At 45.3% G+C, this 23497-nt stretch overlaps 1 protein-coding gene across 2 annotated transcripts; it reads right to left on the bottom strand.

Moving 5' to 3' along the window:
• Positions 1–480: 480 nt before the first annotated feature.
• Positions 481–23130, bottom strand: LOC118789783 (exportin-1). Of its 2 annotated transcripts, XM_036546389.1 has the most exons (26): positions 22748–23130; positions 22602–22626; positions 20112–20243; positions 19528–19629; positions 17067–17139; positions 11871–11932; positions 11671–11715; positions 11079–11260; positions 10752–10800; positions 10485–10604; positions 8884–9012; positions 8506–8664; positions 8228–8425; positions 7947–8085; positions 7322–7503; positions 6822–6978; positions 5704–5867; positions 5333–5467; positions 4586–4769; positions 4049–4155; positions 3514–3708; positions 3171–3339; positions 2854–2988; positions 2596–2755; positions 2186–2282; positions 481–1541 (listed from the first exon to the last, which is right to left on the bottom strand). In XM_036546389.1, exons 3-26 carry the CDS (start codon positions 20235–20237, stop codon positions 1395–1397), a joined length of 3216 nt encoding a protein of 1071 aa, XP_036402282.1. In that variant the 5' UTR covers positions 20238–20243; positions 22602–22626; positions 22748–23130; the 3' UTR covers positions 481–1394. The 2 variants fall into 2 exon arrangements, with proteins under 2 accessions (XP_036402282.1, XP_036402283.1); XM_036546390.1 differs by lacking the exon at positions 22602–22626.
• Positions 23131–23497: the final 367 nt, after the last annotated feature.

Below are 23497 nucleotides of genomic sequence, written 5' to 3'. Positions count from 1 at the left end.
CACATGCCACCCTCTCTCTCCTGGGAAAATGAAGCATTGAAGTCTTACAAGCCTCTGCCCCTCCGCCTGATTGGCTGGTTAAATGTGAGGTTTTCCATTTTTAAATGGAAATCTCTTCACTTTAAGTCAGCTCTCCAAACAACTTGGAAAGAAAAAATTAATTCAGAGACAGAATTATAAAATTCTTTCAACTTTAATCAGTTTCAAAAAAGTTCCACAACAAATGTAACACTTAGAGAAGGGATAATTTGCCATTAAAGATCAGTATTTGGGTTTATACATTCTTCTAATTAGACTGTTGGCAATTACGTATTCTCTGGATAAAAGCCTCTTGTTTATTTGGATAGAATTTCAAGATAAAAATGAAAATGCAAAAATACAAAATTAAATGTAAACCAAGTTTTATTTTGCTCTAAGTAGTGTTCTTGAAGCACTACAGCATGGTAAACAATGTAAATTAGTACAATTCAATCTCAAAAGCCATTCAAATTAACATGAGTTGTTATAAAGATGCAGCCTACATTAACCCATAAATATTTTAACCACTTTTTTTTAGACTTCGATTTAAATGAAGGCTCACAAATGAGCAACAATCCTCATTGAGGAAAACAAAAACCTGATGTCGGCCAAGCGACAGCACACGCACGCTCACGGAAAGAGAAACCCGACTGTGTGTTCCCGTGGTGACGATGCTCTACGTTTTGGGATGATATGCGGCTGTTCCCACCAAGCGACACAACGTCCAGCACGACCGTGAGACCAGCAGAACGGCGGCACCACCGGCACTCAAGCAGCATCTTTCACACCTTCATTGGTAATCCACTAAGTGCACATTCTCATGCTGTGTGACGGGGGGCGGGGCCGGGGGTGCCACACCCTGTCAAACCCCGCCTCCGCCCGGCCACGCCCCCGCCACCCACGTCCCCGCGACTCCAGGGACCCACTTCCTGTCTGCAACACCACAGTTCCACAAGCCTTTCTGCAGATGACCTTTCACACGCTTCACCTTTCACACAAAAACCGCTCTCTTGCCTTTATATATCTCATATATAAACAAATAAATGGGTAAGAGGGGGAGAGGAGGGGGAAAAAAAGTTTAAATGACTTAATTCTGACAACCTCATGCAGCTGTAAATAAAGATGACCAAACGTAAGCTTGAATTAACAATGGAAAGATATTACACAAAAGGATCCATATAAAACGCATACCATGTAAAAAGGGCCACTGGGTGACATTATCATTTACATATTGGCATTGTTTTGGTCGACAGACGCCCAGGCAGCGGGCTCTCCTGCGGGCAGGCTTACCGGCCGGCCGCAGAAGGGCTACCACCACACCTGGCTGTTTTTGAAATTTTATTTCTCTTAGTTTGAGCTGTACACGGCGTGTGAGTTCAGTCACACATGTCCTCTGGAATCTCGTGTGGGTTGAGGATCCCTGGAACGGACATCTGCAGCTTGTGTTTCTCCTCCTGGGCCTGGCGCAGGGACGCCTCCCTCTCCTCCAGGAACAGGTCGGTGGTGTCCTCGCCAGCAAACTCCTGCGAGAGGAAACGAACACCGTCTCAGCCGCTCAGGTTCCACCCGGCCCCCGCCAGCAAGCTGTCAGCTCCCCGACAAACCCCCAAACGCAAATACACGCACGCGCTAACGCACACAAGCCCCCATGCTGCCCCGCTGCACGCACGCTAATGCGCACACACACATTTTAACACACACACACACACACACTCTCTCTCTCTCTCTCACACTCACACACACACACACACACACACACACACACACACACACACAAATATCCACACGGACACACAGATCCCCCTGCTCCACATACACACTGGCTAAAATCCATTGCTTTCACATGCACTGATCTGTACATCAGCCTAACGTTCATTTTGCACTGAAACCCTGAAGTCCATAAACACGCTCAAGTGCGGCTTTGTCAAGCAGACGAGCAAGGAAAACAGTCCTTTTTACTCCACTTATTCAATTCTGTTACTCAGTAACTTAATACTCATAATTAACATTACTGAGTATAAGAATTCCAACTGCAGCAGGTATGGGATAAACATGAATGAGCCAATAACACAACTCTGCTGAGCTTTACTGCGCTGCTGATACGGTTTTTAAAGCTCTATGTGCATTAGTGTGTCTCTGAGGCCGTGGGCTGGGAGGGACGGGTCACCTTAATCTGCACCAGGAAGTCCCGCAGGTGCTCTTTGAAGGCAGGAATATCTTGATTTAAGCTGAACAATCCTGTTACAAACACTTTCACCTGGGCACTGTAAGGACAAACACATAAAACACGTCAACACAGAGAGAGACATCCGTCCTCGCTGAACTCACAAAGGTGAAAAACAAAGGAAAGCTGGGAGTTCGGGAGACAGAGAGTTCCAGCACAGAGCTCAGCTCCACGGTGGCCTGGTCCATGTGGGCACAGAGTGTATTCATTACTGCACGGCCACTCAGCATGAAAAAATCTCAACGAGTGAACGAGGCCAGAGAAATTTCATACTCAATTATTCTGAAATGGAAGTAAAGCGAGGTGAGCTTGGCACGGACGCGACGGCGGGGCTCGCACTCGGAGCCACTTACTCTTGCAAGTGCGGGAAGGCGGTCTTGAGCAGGTTGGCCACGTACTCCTGAATGAACACCTGGTTGTTGACGGGGTTTGTTGGGTTGAGCGCGGCGTTGATTTTGCCTTCCTCCACCAGGTTGAACATGTAGGCCAGGATGGAAGCGTGCATCGTCAAACCTGCGCAACACCACGTCGTGTGTGAGCACACACACACAGCCTCGGCCCGTTACAGTCCCCGGAGAAAAACAGACCCGGTAAAACACACGCCCTCTCACCTGCGGTGTGAGATGTGTCCGTGACGACGGAGAAGATATGTTGCAAGATGTCGCAGAAGTACGTCTGATAGAAGCTCTGAGCGGCAGCCTCTTCCTGGGCCACGTTTTGGAGGAGGGTGTAGAGGATCTGAAGACCTGGGCATACAAACATCACACAGTCCATAAATACAGAAACATCATTCAGAGATGTTCATTTGTTCAAGAGAAGGAACAGCAACTTCATTTTGGCAGTACGATGTTAATGATGCGTAAATCACCCCCGTGTCTGCATACAGGAAGAGCGGAATGAGCAGCTACGTGAGTTAGCGGCAGCGTACCGGTGTCTGCCACGTTTCTCATGGTATGCTTGAAGGCCCAGATGATGGAGTCCAGCACCAGTTTGAATTGGGCTGGGGGAATGGCCAGGAAGGCTGGGAAACAGTGCGAGTTGACCGCTTGCAGCAGGTAGAAGAAGTGTGTTCGATGCTCTGGGTACTCCTCAAAGTCCTGCGGGGGGAAAAGCACATGATCAAACATCAGGGTTGACACCGTTTCTACTCTCATGCGCACTAATGCAGCAGACGCATTATCAGGGGAAGATGAGTGTCGTATCTTATGCTTACGGCACAACCAGAACGAGCTATGATTCAGTCCGACTTGAAACGAATGAATCCTACTCACTTTGTTGATCATGTTCAGGGTACATTCAAAGACGGCGTCGAATATCTGGGGGATCTCCCCGGTGATGTGGCCGCCCAGCTTGTTGACGATGGTTGCCATGGTGCTGAGGACCTCGGGCTCCCGGGCAGCGGGGACGTTTCTCTGGTAATCGATGAGCACGGCGTCCAGCAGCGGCGGCACGAAGTTCTCCCCCACCTGCGAACACAGCTCCCACGCATCAGCACACAGCTCAAAACACAGCGCAGCCTAACCGCGGCTTATTAAAACAACATCACATGATGACGCATAATTCAACATTTGAATTGATTAAACTACTGAATTCTACTTTTGAATGTTTTATCACAGCATCATTTTAAAATGCATTTCACTGCCACTACTGAAACAAACTAGGAATTTGAATGTAAGGCATCTTAACGCTGGTGATTAAAAGCTTCACGTTTTTGTCAGGCAGCATAAAATTAGCATTTTCTTAAAATGTTACACTTTGATTCTGACATCCAAATGGAGGTACCTTTGACAAAACTGAGAGGCTTACCATTTGTGGATCATTTGAGCGACTGACCCAGCCTGAAATCAGTTTCAGCGTTTCCCTTTTAACTGTGCGCATGCTTCTAATCAAAGGCTGCTTGGTGACCATCTCTCCTGCAGAGGAAGAGAGAAGCACTCCACTTCAGCATGAATCAGGCTGACACAGTGCAGTCACATGCAAACTCACTCATTGCTCACGCTTACCGCGGGCAACTGTCTCCTTCCCAACTCCTTCCTTCAGTTTCATTCTGTTCGGCTATTTATAGATCAACTCAGAATATCTATACACTCGATTCCCTAGACGATACGTGAAACTAGGCAATGCCTGCCCCTCCCTGACACCACAGCGCAGACACACACGTGAATATGATGAACAGATGTGTGGACACGCAGACAGACACACGAACATGCAGACTCACACGCACACACACACACACACACGCACACGGATATGCAGATTCACACACATGGACACGCAGTCACACAGACTCGAGGTAACGCACTCTCTCACACACACACACGCGCGCGTGCACACAGCGCTCACCGTTGGTCTGGATGGCTGCGGAGATGTTCTCACTGAGGCACTTGTAGACGTTGAGCATGTCCAGGTAGATGCGTCCGAGCTGGATGACGAAGGGGTGGCCCACGGCCTTGCAGGCCCTCACGTTGGTCTTCAGGATGCTGCCCAACTGCTTCACAGTCTCTGGGTCTTTCAGGATGTCCACGTTCTGAAAGGGTTAAAGGTGGCCACAGTTACGCTCTGGGACAACGCTGGATGCACTTATCAAACAAAAAACCCGGACAAACATTTTCAAAATTGCAAGGAGCAGCTAAGTGGGTAAAATTCACAAAAGTTTACAAAGGATTAAAGCTCAAGAAAGCATGACTGTACTGTAGCTCAGCCTTGATATCCACACCATCATGCCAACCTGACGACTCTAAACACACAGACACTAAGTAAACTTTCAGAAAGCCTTAATGATTACACACAGGAACATGCTCCCAAATGGGAAGCGCCACCAGAGAAGGGAAACGAGCCACTAAACAGGAAGCCAACACACTTCCCTCCACATCCACCAATCCGGTGCACCGTATGGAGCAATGGCACAAAGATGCTCTCATCTACAAATGATAACCTACAGCAATTCAACACACTATAATCACACTGCACTCAAGTAAACTTCTGCGCACAAAACAATGAGACCTGTCAAAAAATACAAAGTAGAAGGTGGATGTGATAAATAAGAGAAGTAAATAATAAAGATTATGAAATGATAATATAAAGACTCACCTTGGTGGCCTGCTGGATGATGCTGTCCCACACCTGGTTGGGCAGCAGCATGTATTTCTCAATCAGGTGCTCCTGGACAGCCTGGTCCGTCTGCGCCCCGATCATGTAGCCCACAGCCTCGTAGAACGTGTGGACCTGCGTGTACACACACACACACACACACACACACACACACACACACACACACACACACAGAGAGAGAGAGAGAGACACAGACGCACACATACACACACACAAAGACAAACAGACAGACAGACAGACAGGGGATTAGAAAAACCCTCTTCTGTCAGAGCTCACATGTGCATAGCCGCAGCGTGATTGGAGGAGCAGCCGTAGGCTCTCGGCGAATCGCGGCGCAGAGGGCGGCTCACCTGCTGGGGCTGTAGGTCGCAGATGATGGTGTTGATGTTGTTGAGGATTTCGTCGATGAAGGGCATGACCTCGCCCACCTGCACCTGGACGAAGTGTCTCCTGCACTTCTGCGCGATCTTGATGAAGGTGTCACACGCCATGTCCTGCACACCGTCGTGGGTCTCTGCGAAACGCCACCGGGGGGGCACACACACACATCCTCACTCACAAACATGCTCATACTTTACCCTCATTCTAAAGAATGCAAATCGCAGGAAAGCTTTGCTGTAGTTATGAGGGTTCCAGTCACCCTGACATTTCCAATTCAAACTGAAATCTCTGTCAGAATGTACCTTCACAGAGCGAATGTGTATTTTTAGGTTGATGAACAATCACACTATAATAGAAACTGCTCATGCTTCATTTCAGCTGCTCGGCTATACTTAAGCTACCCTGAGCCAGGGAGCTGCATGCCAAGGAGGCCGAACTATAGCTCAGCCTAACTGCATTAGCCCTTGAAAAGTCAAAATATCAATTCATGCATTGTTCTCACCCTGCTGCAAACAGTTTATGCAGAATGGATTTCATATGAATTAATAAGAGAATCATGGACACAGCCTGGGTTCCATGCTTTCCTACATGCTTCCAAGCCAACAACCGTAAAGCATTTCCCTTTGAGGATCCTATGCTCATTCTGAATGCATCAAGTAGAAAGGGCCAACTGGTCACACGGACTGGAATTATGACGTTCTTTAAAAAATGACATTCTTTAAAGCCTTTAAAACTGAAATTTGCCACAGGTAAAGACAGCGCTCGAGGATTAACCGACACCTTGTGCAAACTTTGAGGTCTTTTTCACAGAGACTTGGGAGCAGTCTTTGTGACGTATGGACATACTGCCAGCGAGAGGCTTTTTACTCCATAAGCTGCCTGTATGATATATGGTGACCTGAAGTGTGTGCCCTGTGAAACAGATGCTACAGCAGTAACGCCGGCTCCTGTCAGCCAGCCGTAAGCACACAGCCGGAGCGGCCCTTCCCCCTGTGTGCGGCTCTGTGGGGGTGCAGCCGGGACCGGGCCGGGTCGGCGCGGTGCTCTCAGGCAGGCCAGTGCGCCGAGCTGCAGCTCCCTCACTCACCGTGCATGAACTCAAACAGCTTGTTGACCACGGTTTTGAGGAACTTCCAGTGGGCCCGCAGGAAGCGAGGGTACTGGCCCACGATGTACATGATGTTGGAGGCGATGATTGCTTTGTTATCCTTCCCCCTCTTCTGCTCACACAGTCCCAGCAAGTCCTGAACCGACGACAGACACACTCAGCTACCCTGCAGCACAGACGCCTCCTTCCCCAGACTCACACTGCGTTACTGTCACTTAGCAGATGCTCTTACCCAGGGCGACTTCCACAGGCTACAGTCTCATCCATTTACACAGCTGTATATTCACTGAGACAAATGTGGGTTAAGTACCTTGCCCAAGAGTACAACAGCAGTGCTCCAGCGGGGAATCGAACCGGCAACCTTTCGGTTACAGCTCTTTACTTCTGTGCCACCCCGCTGCCACAGGTGTAGCGGTGAGAAGCAGCAGTCACAGCACTCACTGTGATGGCATCCAGCCTGCTGTCACGCACGCACGCACCTTGATGACGGTGACGAGGAACCTCTTCTCGTCCTCCTCGTGCATGGCCCCGCTGATGGAGCCGATGGCCCAGCACAGTGTGTTCAGGTTCTTCCAGGACCACTCGGTGCCGTTCACCTGGTTATGCAGCTTCTCCGTCATGATGCGCTCCGTGTCGGCGTAGTCCAAGTGCGTGAGGTACACTGCAGGCAGAGAGGGAGGGAGGCAGAGGGAGGGAGGTAGGGAGGGAGAGAGAGGGAGGGAGGCAGAGAGACAGAGAGAGAGAGAGAGACAGAGAGAGAGAGAGAGAGAGAGAGAGAGAGAGAGAGAGAGAGAGAGAGAGAGAGAGAGAGGGAGAGAGATGGAGGGAGGTAGGGAGGCAGAGAGAGGGAGGGAGGCAGAGAGAGACAGGGAGAGAGAGAGAGAGAGAGAGAGAGAGAGAGAGGGAGAGAGATGGAGGGAGGTAGGGAGGCAGAGAGAGGGAGGGAGGCAGAGAGAGACAGGGAGAGAGAGAGAGAGAGAGAGAGACAGAGAGAGAGAGACAGAGAGGGAGGGAGAGAGATGTCAGTGTTTTTAGAGAGCGGCGCATTAGCAGAGTCCGGTTGTGAGATTGTGACGTCCACCCGCTGGCTGTCACCCCACTCACCCAGCGTCTCTCGCATGTTCTTGTACAGGTTGATTGAGTCCGTGTCTTTCATGAACTCTCTGACCACTTCTCCCTGGTCGTTCTCCACCACAAGCACTTCCTCTGGTTTCGCCATTCGGCTAACCATCAGCAGACGGACCTATCCGGTTTGGGGAAAGTGAAAGTGTGATCGTCAGCACATTCTACTTATGCAACTTAGTAATGTTACTTTTGCATAAGCGCGCACACACACACACACGCATACAGACGCAGCACACGCGCATACAGCATACAGCACTCACCTTGGACAGCACGGGCAGGTAGAGCTGTCGTCGGGGGGGGACGTCGAAGTGCTGGCTGCCGGAGAGCAGAGGGGAGGTGGAGGTGGAGAAGGGGCTCTCCCTGTACAGCTCAGCTGCCAGGTGGTTCCAGTACTCCAGGCAGATCTTAAAGATCTCCGTCTCCTCCACCTCCGACACCAGCAGCATGTAATGCAGGGCCTGAGGGGAAGACGAGGGGGATTAGCCAGGGCACCACAGCCCAAACGGGAGGCCACCTCTCCAGCGACAGACGGCCTCACCTCCATCAGCGTCTCCCTCAGGTTCAGCCTCTTCTCGATCAGCTGCCCGTGCTCCTTCAGGAAGGTGCACAGGAACAGGCTCAGGTTCTGGATGAAGTTCTGCTCGTCGTCTTTGCCGTTGGAGTACGCCAGGCGGATGTTGGTGTTCAAGGGAAGCATCTATACAATGAGGGGACAAGCACAGCATTATGGAACTTCAGCCTTCCAAGTAACCGACACCTCTGCCGACCAATCTAAACTCACCCACATTAACAAGCTGCATGTTTAAGTGTCTATTATGTGTTATTTATGCACAAATCTGAGACTCTTGAACGCTGACGTATGTAACTACAGCTGTTACTGATGAGCAGTGCCTCTCGGGCCCACTGGCGGGTCTACCTGTTTCAGCTGCATCATGGTCAGGGTGAAGAGAGTGACAAACTGCTCCTCGTACTGGCTCACGCTCACGCCCGCGATCTCCGTCAGGCACTTCAGGGTCACGTTGCGGAACATCGGGACGTTTAGAAACTGCAGACAGACATACGGCCACTTAGCAATTCCTCTGCAGTCACAAAGTAAACACAGCTCCAAGAAACCCATTCACCTCCATCGAGAGTGCACCCCCCCCATGCCAAACGAGCGCATTCCGCTCACCCCCCCATGCCAAACGAGTGCATTCCGTTCCCGCCTTTCTCCTTCGAAATGTATGAACGCTGACCGACTACCTGCCGGTGCAGGAAGTATTGGAAATATCACCATTCGTTCTACTTTTCCTCCAGTTCTTACGCACTTGCAAGCAAACCAATGCAAGCACGCCTTTGTGGGAGGGTCAGAGTGAAAAAGCAGCTTTCCCACTGAATGCTATATCATGAAGCATAACACCATCTTTGGCACAATGTTTGGGAAGTGTAAATGCGCAGCGTCCACACCTGCTGTATGAGGCCTTGTTGCCAAGGGGATGAACGTAGAGACTTTGAAAAGGGCTTGTAGTTGTTTTGTTGTGAAACACTTGGTTGCGTAACTGGTATGAATTAACTTAATGACACGCTTTTCACACAGTCGTTTAGCTTGTTCAGTCTGCATGGGTCTGAAACGAGTCTTGAGCGCCACAGCTGAACCCAGCCAGAACATAATCACTTTGTGTGTTACCCCAACCAACCGAGCTGGGAAGGGAGGGCACTTATGTGGAAAGGACAGCAATTCCACAAGAGTATAGTATGACGCGTGTCATTGTCATAATCATCTCTACCTACCCAAAAGGCTGCTGGTAACAACAAAATCATATCACAATCACGTTCAGCAGCTTATACATATCGAAATTATCTTGGCAAAACCTTTCCTTTAAGATAAAATGCAGTGAACTTGGTGAATAAAGCTCCATACAAAACAAAAATAAATCCCACAGTGACATTCAGCAGCTGAACAATTCAGTCCATCTGTACAGTATAGTGAATAAAGTCTGTGCATGTAAACAAAATAAAATGGGAAAATTCAGCTGAACAGTTCAACAAAATGAACAGTCCTTTTCAGGGAAATGGAAGGCACATTGGAGAAAATAAGCTTTACCTGTCTAAATAAGTAAGTAAATAAATTAATCCTCCATTCAAGCCTGATATGTGTGGTAGCCTTAAAAACATGTACATATGTCAGTCATCCAAATGAGATTTTAGCCCAGATATTACACAGCAGTGCAGACAAAACCTGCACCAAAATCCAGAAGTGCTGAATCTGACCCGACCCGACCCAAACCTGAATGCTAGAACGCAATTACAGCCCAGAAACCAGCCCGAACCAGACAGGTTTCTTCAGGTCCTGTTGGGGTCGGGTCGGGTTACAGGACTTTAGTTCAGAATGGATTCCTTTTTGGTTAATGCATGGTCCATAACAACTACATAAAGCATTAAATAAAGAAAAACATATTCCCACCCCCTGCTTTTCCCAAAAAAAAAAAAAAGGCTCAGGGCACACCAGGTCCAAGCCGCTCAGAGTAAACAGAGTACCTTGTACACAAGCGTGCTAATGAGTTTGGTTTCGAATATGTATCCCAGAGGAATCCAGTTCAGAAACCGCAACAGCGTCTCCAGCGTGGCATGAACCAGGGGGGCATTCTGGGAGTTTTCCTGGAAAGGAAAAGAGAGAGAGAGAGAGAGAGAGAGAGAGAGAAAGAAAAAATCAAACCATTTGCTTTGCTAAATACGATCAGGAAAGTTTTAGAAACCTCTGCTTACACTGTAGAAAAATAATATGTCAATTAAGGCTGTACTCACCATGACGAACTGACAGAGCTGGAATATCTGTGAGAATTCATTGCACATGCTAGGGGAGAGAAAGAAAGAAGTTATTCTGCTGTTCTGTTACCTCGATTTACATAACTATCACCACCAGCACAACTTCAGTGGAAAAAGACACAAACTACAGACCATTCCTCACCCACAGAGTAGTCTGTTGGCAGGATACGTAATGAGCTAAATAGACCTGCTGGCTGAGATTTCCCCAACATGTAATGGCTCAGTCATTTCTGCACCCCGAGTCATTTGGGAGCTGCACTGTTCCTCAGACCTTTTTTGGACACAAAGAGGCAGAGTCGCACCCACCTGTCTTTCAGGTGCTTGGCCTTGACCTGGGTCATCTGTCCGCTGGAGAAGTCGAAGACCTCCTCGCTCAGCAGCTTCAGGATGACCATGTTGTTCTGACACAGGCTCTCGCTGGTGCGGCTCGCGCCCACGATGTCACTGATGAAGGTCGGCCAGTGCTTGGGCCACTCCTGCTTCAGGATCTGAGCACACCACAGAGATGACCTGTGACACCTTCTCCTCCTATGGTTCTCCATGCAGACAACAGTGCCTCCCAAATGAATCGCTTGGCGGTTTAAAATGTTTTAATGTTTATATAACTCATTTTAGCTGCTAAGCAATAACCACAACATATCTGACACAAATGACCGTGAAACATGTTTTTCAAATCTGTTGTCTGCAAAAGCGAGTTGTCTGCATTTCTGAAAGGAGACCATTCAATTCTGCTAATGCCTACCTACACTTCTTCCAGACCTCAAAAATCTACTATTGAGCAAGTCAGGTGTGCATCAATGCCTGCGGATATCAGACTGAGATTTACTTTTTTTGTCCCGAGGCACTGATACTCCTGAGGGGAGCAGAGACCTCATGCAGGAATAAAACAATGACCTACCTGGACCAGGATCATGTTGAGCTTTCCAATGTACACCTTCTCCTTCTGAAACATACCAAAACAGGCAAAATATAGAATATCTACAATTTATAGATTTAAAGTATATATCTGAGACCAATCAAACTTCAATTCATTTTTTGCCATCTTGACAAATTTAATCTAACAAGGGACCAAGGAGTTACAACAGCAGAATTTCTTACCTCTACATTTGATGCATCTGACGAAGTCTTGATTATAAGACCGACAACATACTTTTTTATTCCTAGGGGATAAAAAAAAAAACAACAACAAGGTTTATTTTTCAAAACCGGGAAATAATTAGCACTTGCTTTCATGTGCAAAAGCCAATCATTTCAAACAGGACAGGGAGTCATCCAAACAAGGAAAATGAAATTTTGGAAAAAAAAAAGTCATTTTCATTACTTAGTCAAAGACTTAGTCTTTGAATGGAAGTGCTGCTTGTGTGAACAGAAATAGAGAGAGAGACAGAGCAGCTTCCTGTGCATGATCAGCAGCTGAAATGTGTTCCACATCATGAACAAATGGTCCTGTGAACTGTACTGCACTCTGCTCGGAGACAGGCAGGGCTATAGCTGCGGTCATACTGACACTGAGAGTGAGAGACAGGAACAGCATTATGTGTAGCATATGCACAGACCTGGCTGCCAGGTGTGTCGCTGACGCAGTGAGAAATAACATACTTGCCAGGTGCCCTGCATTGGTTTGCCACTTGAACAAAACTCAGGCATCTACGGTCAGAAGTGGGAAGTCTTAGGTCAATGAGAAAAATACTTTGTGGAAATAAATTTGAAAGAGAGAAAAGGAAATATTAGAGAAGCTGTGATTAAATTTGTACCGTTATATGAAACACCAAAGTCCCCAGCCTTAAAGTTACAAGGTGGGAGTACAGGCAATCTTAACAGTTTTTCTTAATATACATTTTTTTTAAACTTTCCTTTTCAAAAGCCAAATGGGCTTAAGTCAAACAAAATCTCAAATATTATCTGTTTATGTGTAAGACATCAAATTCAATCCTCAAACCACTGAGAAACAGGTTCAGCAGCTGCTGCCATATTTGTACAGACACTTATTCTTGTTGCTTTGCAGAGAGCCATCAGGACAGTGAATTGCCATATTGCCACCCATCTCCTCAATCATGGGATCATAAATCAACAAATCTGTCCACACTTTTGACCAGTCAGTTTGTTCAGTGCTGCCAGTGGGAGTTACGCCTTGAGGAGACGTTAGTAAAGCATCAGATGAGCTGATGTGGTCCCACGAGGGGAGAGAACAACAGCTAAAATGAGATAAAAATCAATAAAAAAAGGAAGTGGCTGTTTATCAAAACCATTCACCACAAAGCATTCGTCAAATCATTTGTCAAACGGCTGTGGTACAGACACAGTGAAGACTGTGGTGTGGGAGAGCTGACAAAGAAAAAACACTGCAGGAGTCTCGGCCTGGCAAGAACAGGGCCAGCCATCCACAACGACAAAAACCTCAGTGTGAAATACAGTGCCACCAAGCAGAAACGAACAAAAAACCCTTTTATGAAAATGCTACGTTTTAGTACTAAATTCTAACTCTAGAATTCATGCAATTCAGCCATTTGTTCATAATTTGTTTGAACATTCCAGATACAACAGAGGCTCAGGTCTTACTAGAAATAGAGACTTACCTTATGACTATAAATAATTAAATTCTAAATTCTGGGAAGATACATCTTGGGACAAAGCAACAACAATTTGGCTGGAAAATTCTGCCAGCATTCACATTTAATGGAGCCCTACTTTACCCTCTTCAGCCTGAGCTCCAGACTCCCGTCCAAGCCGGCTTTCTGAATGTCAGGACACAGTTAAGTTTTAATAGTCACTTCAGGCAGCATAAACATCTAATAGCTGCCAGACAAAGGTCAGGATTCAAACACCCATATTTCAGTCTGAGGAATATCTGCAGCACATGAGCTTAGGACGAGACTAGATGCTGCTTTCCCACCCTTCACCGGACAGAAAACAAAACCAGCTGCGTAAGAAACCAGGACACACGGGCAGCAGAACAGCTGTAGGCATTTCTGTATTCCAAATTCTCTAACCTGGAAATGGCCATGAAATAATGCTCAGTAGAGTGCTCAGGTGAAGAGCTAAAAAGGATGCGGGTAAGTGGCTGCAAACCCCAGTGAAAAAACCTATCCATTTTCTAAATGACTCTTACTCTGATTCCACAGAGCCAGTATATGTTGGACTGTGCTGTAAGCAGGGGTGCAGACAGCACGCCCGTTTCTCCTCCAGTGAGAGTGTTAAGAGCTGTCACTTGGCAGCCCTTACAACTCACCATGTTTACAATTCTCTCAGTGTAATTAAGGGCCAATACATTACACAGCTACGCTATTAAATTATTAGCCATGGATCATTTTTATATTGATCATAAATAAATCTAGCTCTGAGGCTTGTGAGGCAGGTACCATCTCTTTCTGCAGTAACTAAGGGACTAACGGCCATCTAACAGTGGGACAATCTAATCAAGGAAAAAAATTTAAAACTTAACAAGCTGTGACTGAAGTCTAATCATATTTGAATCTATGAAACCTTTAACAGTGCAAACTTACCATTTCATGTTTTAACAGGAGCCAAGCCTTGAACAGTTTCCAAATATTTGAATTCAGGTTATTCCTGGCTGGCACACTGAACAGTCAGAGACGTTTTCAGTGCCACGTTAATAAGCATGTTCCAGTCCTGGTAAATTCCATCACTGCTGTGAGTTCTGTGTTTTTAAGGATTTAATTACAAGCTCACCATTTAGGGGGAATAAGCCAGTTCCTATAAATGTCACTTAATCACAGCTAACTACATCGTCATAAACTGTATCTCTAAGACCAGCTAATTATTAATGGAAAATTACTCATAACCTTTTCAAACGCTTTTTTAACCAAAGTTGTTTTTATTTCAATATTGTTTAAGTCACTACAACATGTCACGACCGAAACTTCGTAATAACAGGATAAACCAAATAGTATTCATGGGTGCCCAAAGTATTCAGACCACCAGTTAAACGCCTATTGCGACACATAAACCACCATTAAAGCTACCCTAAGGCCTGAGCAGGAATATCATTCGTAGTTTGGAAGTGGCTCTTCTATGAGCTCGGACTTCCTTTAGCATGTCCAGAATGCAGCTTGAGTGCTGGATCTCACCCACATCCAAGTACAGGTTCAATCCAATTAAAGTCCTCTAATACTGATAACTACAAAAGCTGCCCAATGGCATGATGCACAGCTGCCACATTACATGAAAAAATTCACTGGATGTAAACTAAACATCCAGGGCCAGACCTACAGACTAACAGAGATGCATCACTTCAAAGATATGCATATAATGCCCAGTACTGGCTAATAGCCTCAACAGGGCTACGACGTCAGTGTTGAAAATTTCAGCAACATTACATGAACGCCATTTTAACCTGTGAATCCCACAATTAATTTTATTACTCCTCAATCACTGGGTGTTATCAGTGAGACAGACGAGTCGCTGAATACCTCAGAAAAGTCATTAACAGCCTTCGTTTCTGCTACTCAGCAGACGCTGTGGAATCCACCCCTCTAACACCAAGAGCAGCTGATTCCTGTCATCAGCACTTTCCCTCTGAGCACTGTTTGAAATATCTGCCATTTTAAGCATTACAAGAAAAATTACTTAAAATGTTTAAATTAAAAAAGGACAGGTTTTTCATATCAAATCACCCATCAACACAGTTTAAATTCAGAGTTAATTTTTTCTGTTTATGGCCAGTAAAGGTTAAGCAGTGACCTTGAAAGAGGAAAATGCAGAATTATGACTCATTATGTTCTCCACTGACCCTGTGCGAAGGCTAGGAACACGTTTAGCATGACTGAAAGCAATGATTATTGAGCTGAACTATTTAACGAGTATACAATTAATGTGTTCTCCTAGAGAACATCCAACCGAGCGGTAATGACTTTATCCAGGGAAATTTACAATGCTAACCATTTCAAATCTGTTTTAACCCATTAACACAGCTGGAGCCTGGCTGGAACTGGTAGTTTGCCTAAGGCTTCCACTGTATTGTCCCATCTGGGACTTGAATCCATAACCCTTATGCCTAGTGCTCCGACTACATGCAGCTCACGTACCCCTACCCTCAGTGCCAGTGGTCCAGCCCCTGTCTGTACAGAATCCCATTCACCTCTCTGTGAAACGGCAGCGGCACCATGCCTCTAAGAGTCTTGTATTGTGTGGCCATGTTTTATGCATCCAGAGGTCACCACCTATGAATAAAGTTTAGAGCCCATTCGTTTCTACGGCTTCTTTTTATGTAGGGACATGCAGGGCCAACTACAGTAAGGAGACACGCTTTTACCCAGGAACAACCGTGATCAGTAAAGTAAAGCTGTGCGCTGGTGTGAAATCTAACACACACTCTTTGAGGTTAGCATGACCACACGGGGAAAAGTCAACTTCCAACTTAACCTCAGGGTTACCTTCAAGTTTAGCCACTTTCTGTTCGAAGTTAACGATACACAGAAAATTACCTTAAATTTCTGACAATAATAAATGATAACCATCACTATCCTGATGTATCGGATTAAAAAAGCTAGTTACCTATCTGACCTGTATTGTAGCTTGCTTATGAAAACCAATACAGAGAGGATTACAATAATGTGCTATGACCAGCAGGCACAGTACTCCACATATTAAGATCCAGCTGATTTCCTCCAACGAACAGAAGTTTTAAATTCATTCTACAGATCCTGTACATTACAATGTGATGCGAACACCTGCATATCTACCTGAACTGTATACAGATTCAGGAAATCTGACAATAATCTAAGGAGCCACGCAGACTGAGATGACTTTTCCATTTCAGCTTGTTTATCTAGAGTGATAAATCGGCTGTGTGGAGGAATGAGGCTGATTTTGATGGGTTTTCCCTGGGACACCACACTACCACTGCTAGATGCAGTGGTATGTTTTCCATTATTCTTTAACCCTAGACCTGTCCAGCACTGAGCCATGTGAAGCACCAACACGACCAACCGGGCAGAAAACTAACCAGCAGGCTTCACAAGGAAGGCGGAGCAACAGCAACAGCAGCAAACCGGTTGGAAGACGCTAATGTGACATCACAACCAAACCATCTCATGTCCAGCTGAGGTAGCCCAAACCTTTATAGCCTACATAAATAAATGCATTTCAATCCCTTGAAATCTTTCAGTTTAAGGTGGTGTCATTTAGCATTAATATGAGAGAAGGGAAAAGCACTGCTCGTCTTGGGCTTGGAGTAATGATCGAAGAAAAATGTTAAGCATTCAAAGAGAATCTGACCCTGCCCTTGAGTTCAGGTCTGGTGCCAGCACCGAGGCGGAGGCGAGCCGCTCTTACCTTCACACTGATTTCTGGGAAGAATCTTCCATCTTGTTTTTATAACCGTTTCCAGTATCTGCAGTGCATAGTACTGTAACGCATGAGGAGAAGCTTCATTAGGTCCAGGGATGCATTTCAGAACAGCTGAGAACATGTATTAACACTGCTGTAGATTTAAATAAAGACAAAAAACACAACATTTTGCTCTTAATTGTGCCTGCCTGAAATATAAAATTTGCAAATATGTGTGGAATTTTGTACAAGCACATTGCATCAGTTCATGCACATTTCACTATGGAGATTTTTGGCTTTTTTTTCTCTGCAAAGTGCTGAGATTTGGATGAAACCGTGTAGAAGTCGTGCTGTTTTTCCCAGTATCACACCAGAAAGTGAAAGACAGAGCAGAAAAAAAGGGGAAAGGTCCGTGTTCTTGTTGTTGGCTGCTTCAAATCTGACAGCCTCAGAAACACTGCACATTTCAAAATAAAAGCTGTTGGCCTCTCTTGCGTCTGGTTAAGACTGAAAAAACTGGACCCCTCTGAAGGACACAGCTTCTAGTCTTACTGATATTGTTGTCGGGTCAACACACAGTGTGCGCGCACGCACTCACACACCCACACACGCGCAATACGGGTGCTCAACACCCGAGGTAACAGCCAACACTGTAAACCAAATCAATGAGAAATTCCTGTTTTCACCTTGAACTGGTGTGCCTCTTAAGGAACAGCAAGACAAACCACAGGTTTACTTTGAAAGCTTCAATCCCTATGTTTAATTCAATCTTTTATTTTGTGCTATTATATCAAATTAAATAAAAATGCTATTTAAAAAATGTCAAATGTTTATTAACTATTATTGACATTGTTATTAATATTAATAGGATCAACAGTATTTCAACTGTAGGGATCATTGATTTGAGGGTGAGGAGGGAGAACATAAGTGGGAGAAAATCAGGAGGTCGTGCACTGCGAGGTGTTAATACGTCACAGCAGGAGGCATCCTTTGCAATGCGGACACGTGAGTCATTAAAGGTGAACTCAGCAGATACACTGCCTATACGCTACTTACTTGAATCAATGTCAACTTTAATTCCTTTACCTTGTTTAAACCTTGAAAACCTTCACCTTTAAAAGTGCACCTTTAACTTCCACACCACTTAAAAAAAATAAAATAAAACCAAACTAATACAGAACAAAACTTTGCAACATTCTCACCACCACTGCTACTATTGCAAGGTTTTTTTTTGGAACGGAGAAGAGATTTAAGTCAGAGAAGGGAAAAAAACGGGAATAGAGACACACAGACACTCATGATCCCTACAGGAGAAATACCTGCCGCACACCTCTCTCTCTCTCGATCATGACAGCCTACTGCCTACAGTCTGAACCCTCCCTCTCCCAATGAAACAAATGCAATAGAAATTGATGAACAGAAGTCAGTCAAAGGGAATCAAAAGGGTAGACCTTGTGGAGGCCTGCCGTCAAAGCCTAGCTGTGTCAAGGTGCACAGGAAGACACACCCCTTTTCTTCCTATTACAAGCAATCAACATAATGGAACATTATGATTAATATCAAATATTAACAGCTTGAATTAAAAAAGTTTATAAAAGAAAAAAATCAATTAAAAAGCCAAACGTTCAAGTGCTTAAACTATGCACCGTCTTAATATATAGAAATAAACGAACGAGTAATTTAGATAAATTTAAGAAGTGTTTACCTTTTCTGTTTTCTTTCTGTTCCTCTAATGATCTCACTTTTGGCAAGTTACAAATTTGAGTATTTAAATACTGTTGACAAATCAACTCAAACATTAGTACTGACTGTCAGCGTTAAGAGCAATTTTACAGGCAAGCAAAAAAAGGCAAACTGATTTACCATTACTTTGAGGAAGTCTTTGAAACAGAAGATTACATCCCATCATCCATTACAAATCAAATACATATGCATGAGTATAACACTGTGAGCTCAAGGTACATTCATGTCACCCATTAAACAGAACTGACATATTGTGTCAGATTATTAAAAATACATTGCAATAGCACAATTTGGAAAAGCGGTGCCCAAACTGTTTCCTGATATGAACAGATATTTGAAAGATATCCTTGTAAAGCATATGATGTTCTACATGAATGATGAACAAGTAAAGTTTAGTACTGGGTGACCTCAGAGTGTCACATGTAGACTTGAACTGAGAGAGTTCAGTTGAGAGAGAAGGGTTTTTAGAAGGGGTTCTGAACACGGTAACAGAGAGTAACTCAGTGTTACCGCTACAAATGAACACCACCAGAGGAACAACCACCAAAACAAATCAACAAAAAAGGCAAGGAGTATTTGTGACAAAGGGAGAGCAACAGGGCTCAGCAGACATATCCAAATGATGTAACTGCATTGGTTTGGTTTCTATCATGCCAGATAGTTTTACAGGACTTCCTCAAAGTACAAGATCCCATCAGCAGTCCACCCATCGGGCGTGGCTTACTTTGGTGTTCATGTTCTGTGAAAACTCCAGTATGGTGTCCACTCTCGTCCAGGCATCTGGATGCTCTTTCAAATGGGTCAGAACTTCCTGTGCCATTCTTTGCTACAGAGAAAATGCGCACAAATGAAATAACGGCATAAATGTGACATTTATTTACATCATTCCTTGTACTGACAAAATTTGCGCACAAGTGTGATGATGCTGCCACAACCATTAACCATTACATTCATCCACTTTGTATACTTTTTACAATAAAATACCATATTTCATATACCTACACAAGCAACCATTGTTTACACATTCAAACAACCCATTTATCAATAAGCAGCCATTGTTTATGTATTCAAACAACCCCTTTAGGAATAGGCAATCACTGTCCATGCATTCAAATAACCCCTTGTGCTTTCATTTGTCTTATTTGTCCTAAGTCTGATCTTAAAACTAGCAAGACACTATAGAGCATACCTAAGCATCACTTATTCTAAGACAAACTGCCAATGGCAGTCTGAGGTCCACACCAGCCGTAATGCTCTCAGGCATATTAAGGAAAGCACGTGAAAAGGTTAACCAGCTTCCATTATTACCTGTGGTCCTTCACCGTGGTACAAACAATTCACCACATTGTCCAGCAGGTTAATATCCAGTTTCTGGCTGAAGTCCAGCAGCTGCCGAGCTGCATGGTCTGCTAACATTGTCATAATTGCTGGCATAGAGATCTGCAAGGGTAGGAGGGGGTGGCAGTGAGGGGAAGAAAAACATCCAACAGGCAAAGTCATGTGAATCGAACAGCGATTTGGGCACACAATTCCAAACAGCTGACCCCCCCCCCCCCCCCCTCCCTGCAGTGCATCTCACAACAAGCCTTATAAAGGCTTGGGCTGGGTAAGCTGCATCCTATTTGTTATTTTCATCAGTGATCGGAGCTCTAATCGAATCTACTCTTGACAATTAGTAGACAAATACAGGGGCGCATGCAAAGCCCGGACTCAGCAAGAAGCAACGGAAAAGGCAGCTCATTACAGTTTATCACACTTAAGCATGTGAAATGCGTGAAGCCATGAATGCACTCTAGACTGTAAACAAATCCACTTTACGGATGACGAGAAACACATAAATAATGTGTTCACGTGGTTTACACTACGCTGAAACTTAACTTCATTAAGGGGGAATTACATAAACAGGCAGGACACGTGGTCTGCGCGTCCGCTTATAGAGAAGCGCGCACTACGTCACACTGTTTACATCTGCAGCTGACAGGCGGGGCTCCGCAATCAACACTTTCCTCATTAACAAATTATGCGGAAAGCGCGCCGATGGTGCGGACGTTACCACGGCTCTCACTGTTTCTTCAAAGCATATTAGTCTTAAATTACAAAAGTACCTGACAATCTGTAGTAAAATAAAACGGTGCTTAGGACTCGTTCATCCAAGGATTAAGGCGTTATGTTGTCAGGTTACACTGGCTACACTTTTCATTTCACAACGTTTACTATAAAACAGTTTTCCATATGATCATATGGAAGGTAGCCAGCGTGGAGTGAAAAGCCCTACCTACTCAAGCGCTAACTTGCTCCCGAAAATTACGATTCCCTGTTAACTAAAGATAACCTGTTGATAGCTTCTGAATTTACCCGCCCTTTTCCAGACAACCACAATAACTGAGCGAGCAAGACCCACAAAACACACGGGTGCTTTAGTTAAGCAAACAGTCGCCACAATTAACGAATACAGTCAACTAGTAAACTAGATGCTGTGGAAAAAACACGCTTTAGCTCCCAGCTACCTGGCAAACACGGAGCGTCGCCCTGATTCGCATGCAGCTCTCTGGACTCGCCTGACACAGCTAGCTAACTGCAGACAGACCCAGCTAACACGGCTAGCCCTGACAGGGGGAGACCCAAGTTCTGCAGAGACACACAGCTTCTCTTCAAATTAATTCATCTGGCTAACGTTGACTAGCTACAATGCAACCCATTTTGTCAATCAAACTAAAATATACCAAGGAATCGGGCAAGCTAACGTTATGCGTTAGCTAGTCGACAACATATACACGGCATAGACTAGCTACGCCAGTAGTTACTGCTGCGATTGAGTAAGCATTGTCCAATATCCACGCTTTAATGCCCAACAATTTGTCCTTGACATTCAGAAACGTGGTATCTCCCAGGTCATCGTACATTCTTCCTGTGTGAATATAGGACAATTGACGTAGCTAGTTTGCCAGCTAGCTTTAAAGGCTTAGCTAAAAGCTTGCTAACACGCTAAAGATGTTCTTTTCGCTTAGTTAAGCTGGAAAAACAATGCTCTCCATTAGCTAGCTGCACAGCGTTGGGTTTTCTCCGCACACGCACGTAGCTAAGCATCACTGAATTAAACAACAGGTCATACATAAAATGTGGCTGGCTAAAGCAAGCTAGCATGACAATGTCCAGGATACATCTCAGCAGCCCCACAAGCGAACCCCTCCCACCTTCTACAAGCTAGCAGTCAGCTCGGTAATGTTAGCCGACCAGCATTAACTTATAGGGCAGGACGCGTGATTTCAGTGCTTTAGCCAGCTAGCCTAACAATTACTCTCCTGACCGCTGTTGTTTTATTGTAATTCATTTCTGCTGGAATTTAACCATACCCATGGGCTGCAATGAACCTTATCTTGATAATGTATACCGAGCAGTTCATCGCAGTGCATTAGTTAGCCTAGCAAGCAACTGCACAGTGTCTACCAAGCAGTTAAATCACAATTCATTAGTTAGCCTAACAAGCAACTGCACTGTCTACCAGGCTGTTTTAATCGCATACCATTAGTTTGCCTAGCTAGCAACCGCAACGTGTCTAGCGCAGTGCATTAGTTCGCCTAGCTAGCCTCTGCACCGTGACTACCCCTTCATGGAAGTCCATTAGTTAGCCTAGCAAGCTAACCACGTCCGCTCACGCCACGGACACCAAAACTAGTGGGAGGCACGACTTCATTCAATTGCGATTCAGGCCTTCGTTTAACACGAGTTCCCATGTCACACAACACTCGACCTAGCCCGTATTCCTCAAAAAGCCTTACCTACGAACAGTTTACTTACCTACGTTAAATCACTGTTCCCCCTCCTTTTGGATTTTTAAGTCCAACAGTAAATGAGAGTATAGTTAATTATTTGTTCTTTCAACAATTCTGCAATTGTGAAGCCAATCAAAATGCTCTATGATTGGTATACAGCCCACAAATTACCTGCCAAAAATATCCAGGCCCTTGACTCAAAGAAATCAGGCTTTCGCCAGTTTGATATTGCTGGCTATCAAGACTGGATTCAGTACCGTTGATGGAAGCTAATGCTAACTAACTTCGCTAAGAATGGTCTGTAACATTAGCTAGGTAGCTACAATATTCTCTCAGAATGACTACTGATAGCTGGCTGATAAGGACCACTGAATGGGTTCCCCAATAATAATCACGGCACGCTATTTAATTTGATAATCCGATTCATTTTAGAAAAATAAAATAATCCTTGGATTTACAATTTGGTTTCTTTACTGAAATATTTTATGCAGCGGGGCGGTGTGAGAGACTGTATGCCTTGCGCTTCTTCTCCTCTCAAGCAACAAACCCATAACCGGTTGAAACCGGTTCAGACTGGGAGATTCCATCTCGGTTTAGTTTTCAGCCGATGGCGCCGCGGAAAGTTTGGACCCGCGTCACGCCCACCGTGCGCTCCGATTGGCCCGATTTTAGTACAGGACTTCCTCGATGGTGTCTTACAGGGCGGACCTGCTGTCAATCAATTTCAATTCTCGCAGGCGCCCACGCGACTGCTCCGCCCTTGGGTGAGAAATGGTGGGCGGGCACAGGCGGCATAGCGCGTGCTGCCGCTGCTCTGAGTGGCAAGGCGCGCTGTCAGTTTCATTCTTACCCAAGTGCGCCTGTTAGTTACAATGAATCTGCAAGTTGCCATGTAACGCCATTGGCTCAAAAAATCATGAT

Source organism: Megalops cyprinoides, chromosome 15 (assembly GCF_013368585.1).
Source record: "Megalops cyprinoides isolate fMegCyp1 chromosome 15, fMegCyp1.pri, whole genome shotgun sequence".
Classification (NCBI taxonomy): Eukaryota; Metazoa; Chordata; class Actinopteri; order Elopiformes; family Megalopidae; genus Megalops; species Megalops cyprinoides.
Note: the sequence above shows the minus strand (reverse complement) of the source record. Positions and strands in the feature narration are given on the sequence as shown.

Excerpts from the sequence above, each read along its gene's own strand:
- LOC118789783 (XM_036546389.1), bottom strand. The coding sequence starts at position 20,237 with ATGCCAGCAATTATGACAATGTTAGCAGACCATGCAGCTCGGCAGCTG. Across the intron at positions 11,933-17,066 it reads TCCCAGAAATCAGTGTGAAG|GAATAAAAAAGTATGTTGTC; the intron begins GTAAGAGCGGCT and ends TTTATCCCCTAG. Across the intron at positions 2,283-2,595 it reads GCCTTCCCGCACTTGCAAGA|TGCCCAGGTGAAAGTGTTTG; the intron begins GTAAGTGGCTCC and ends TTGTCCTTACAG.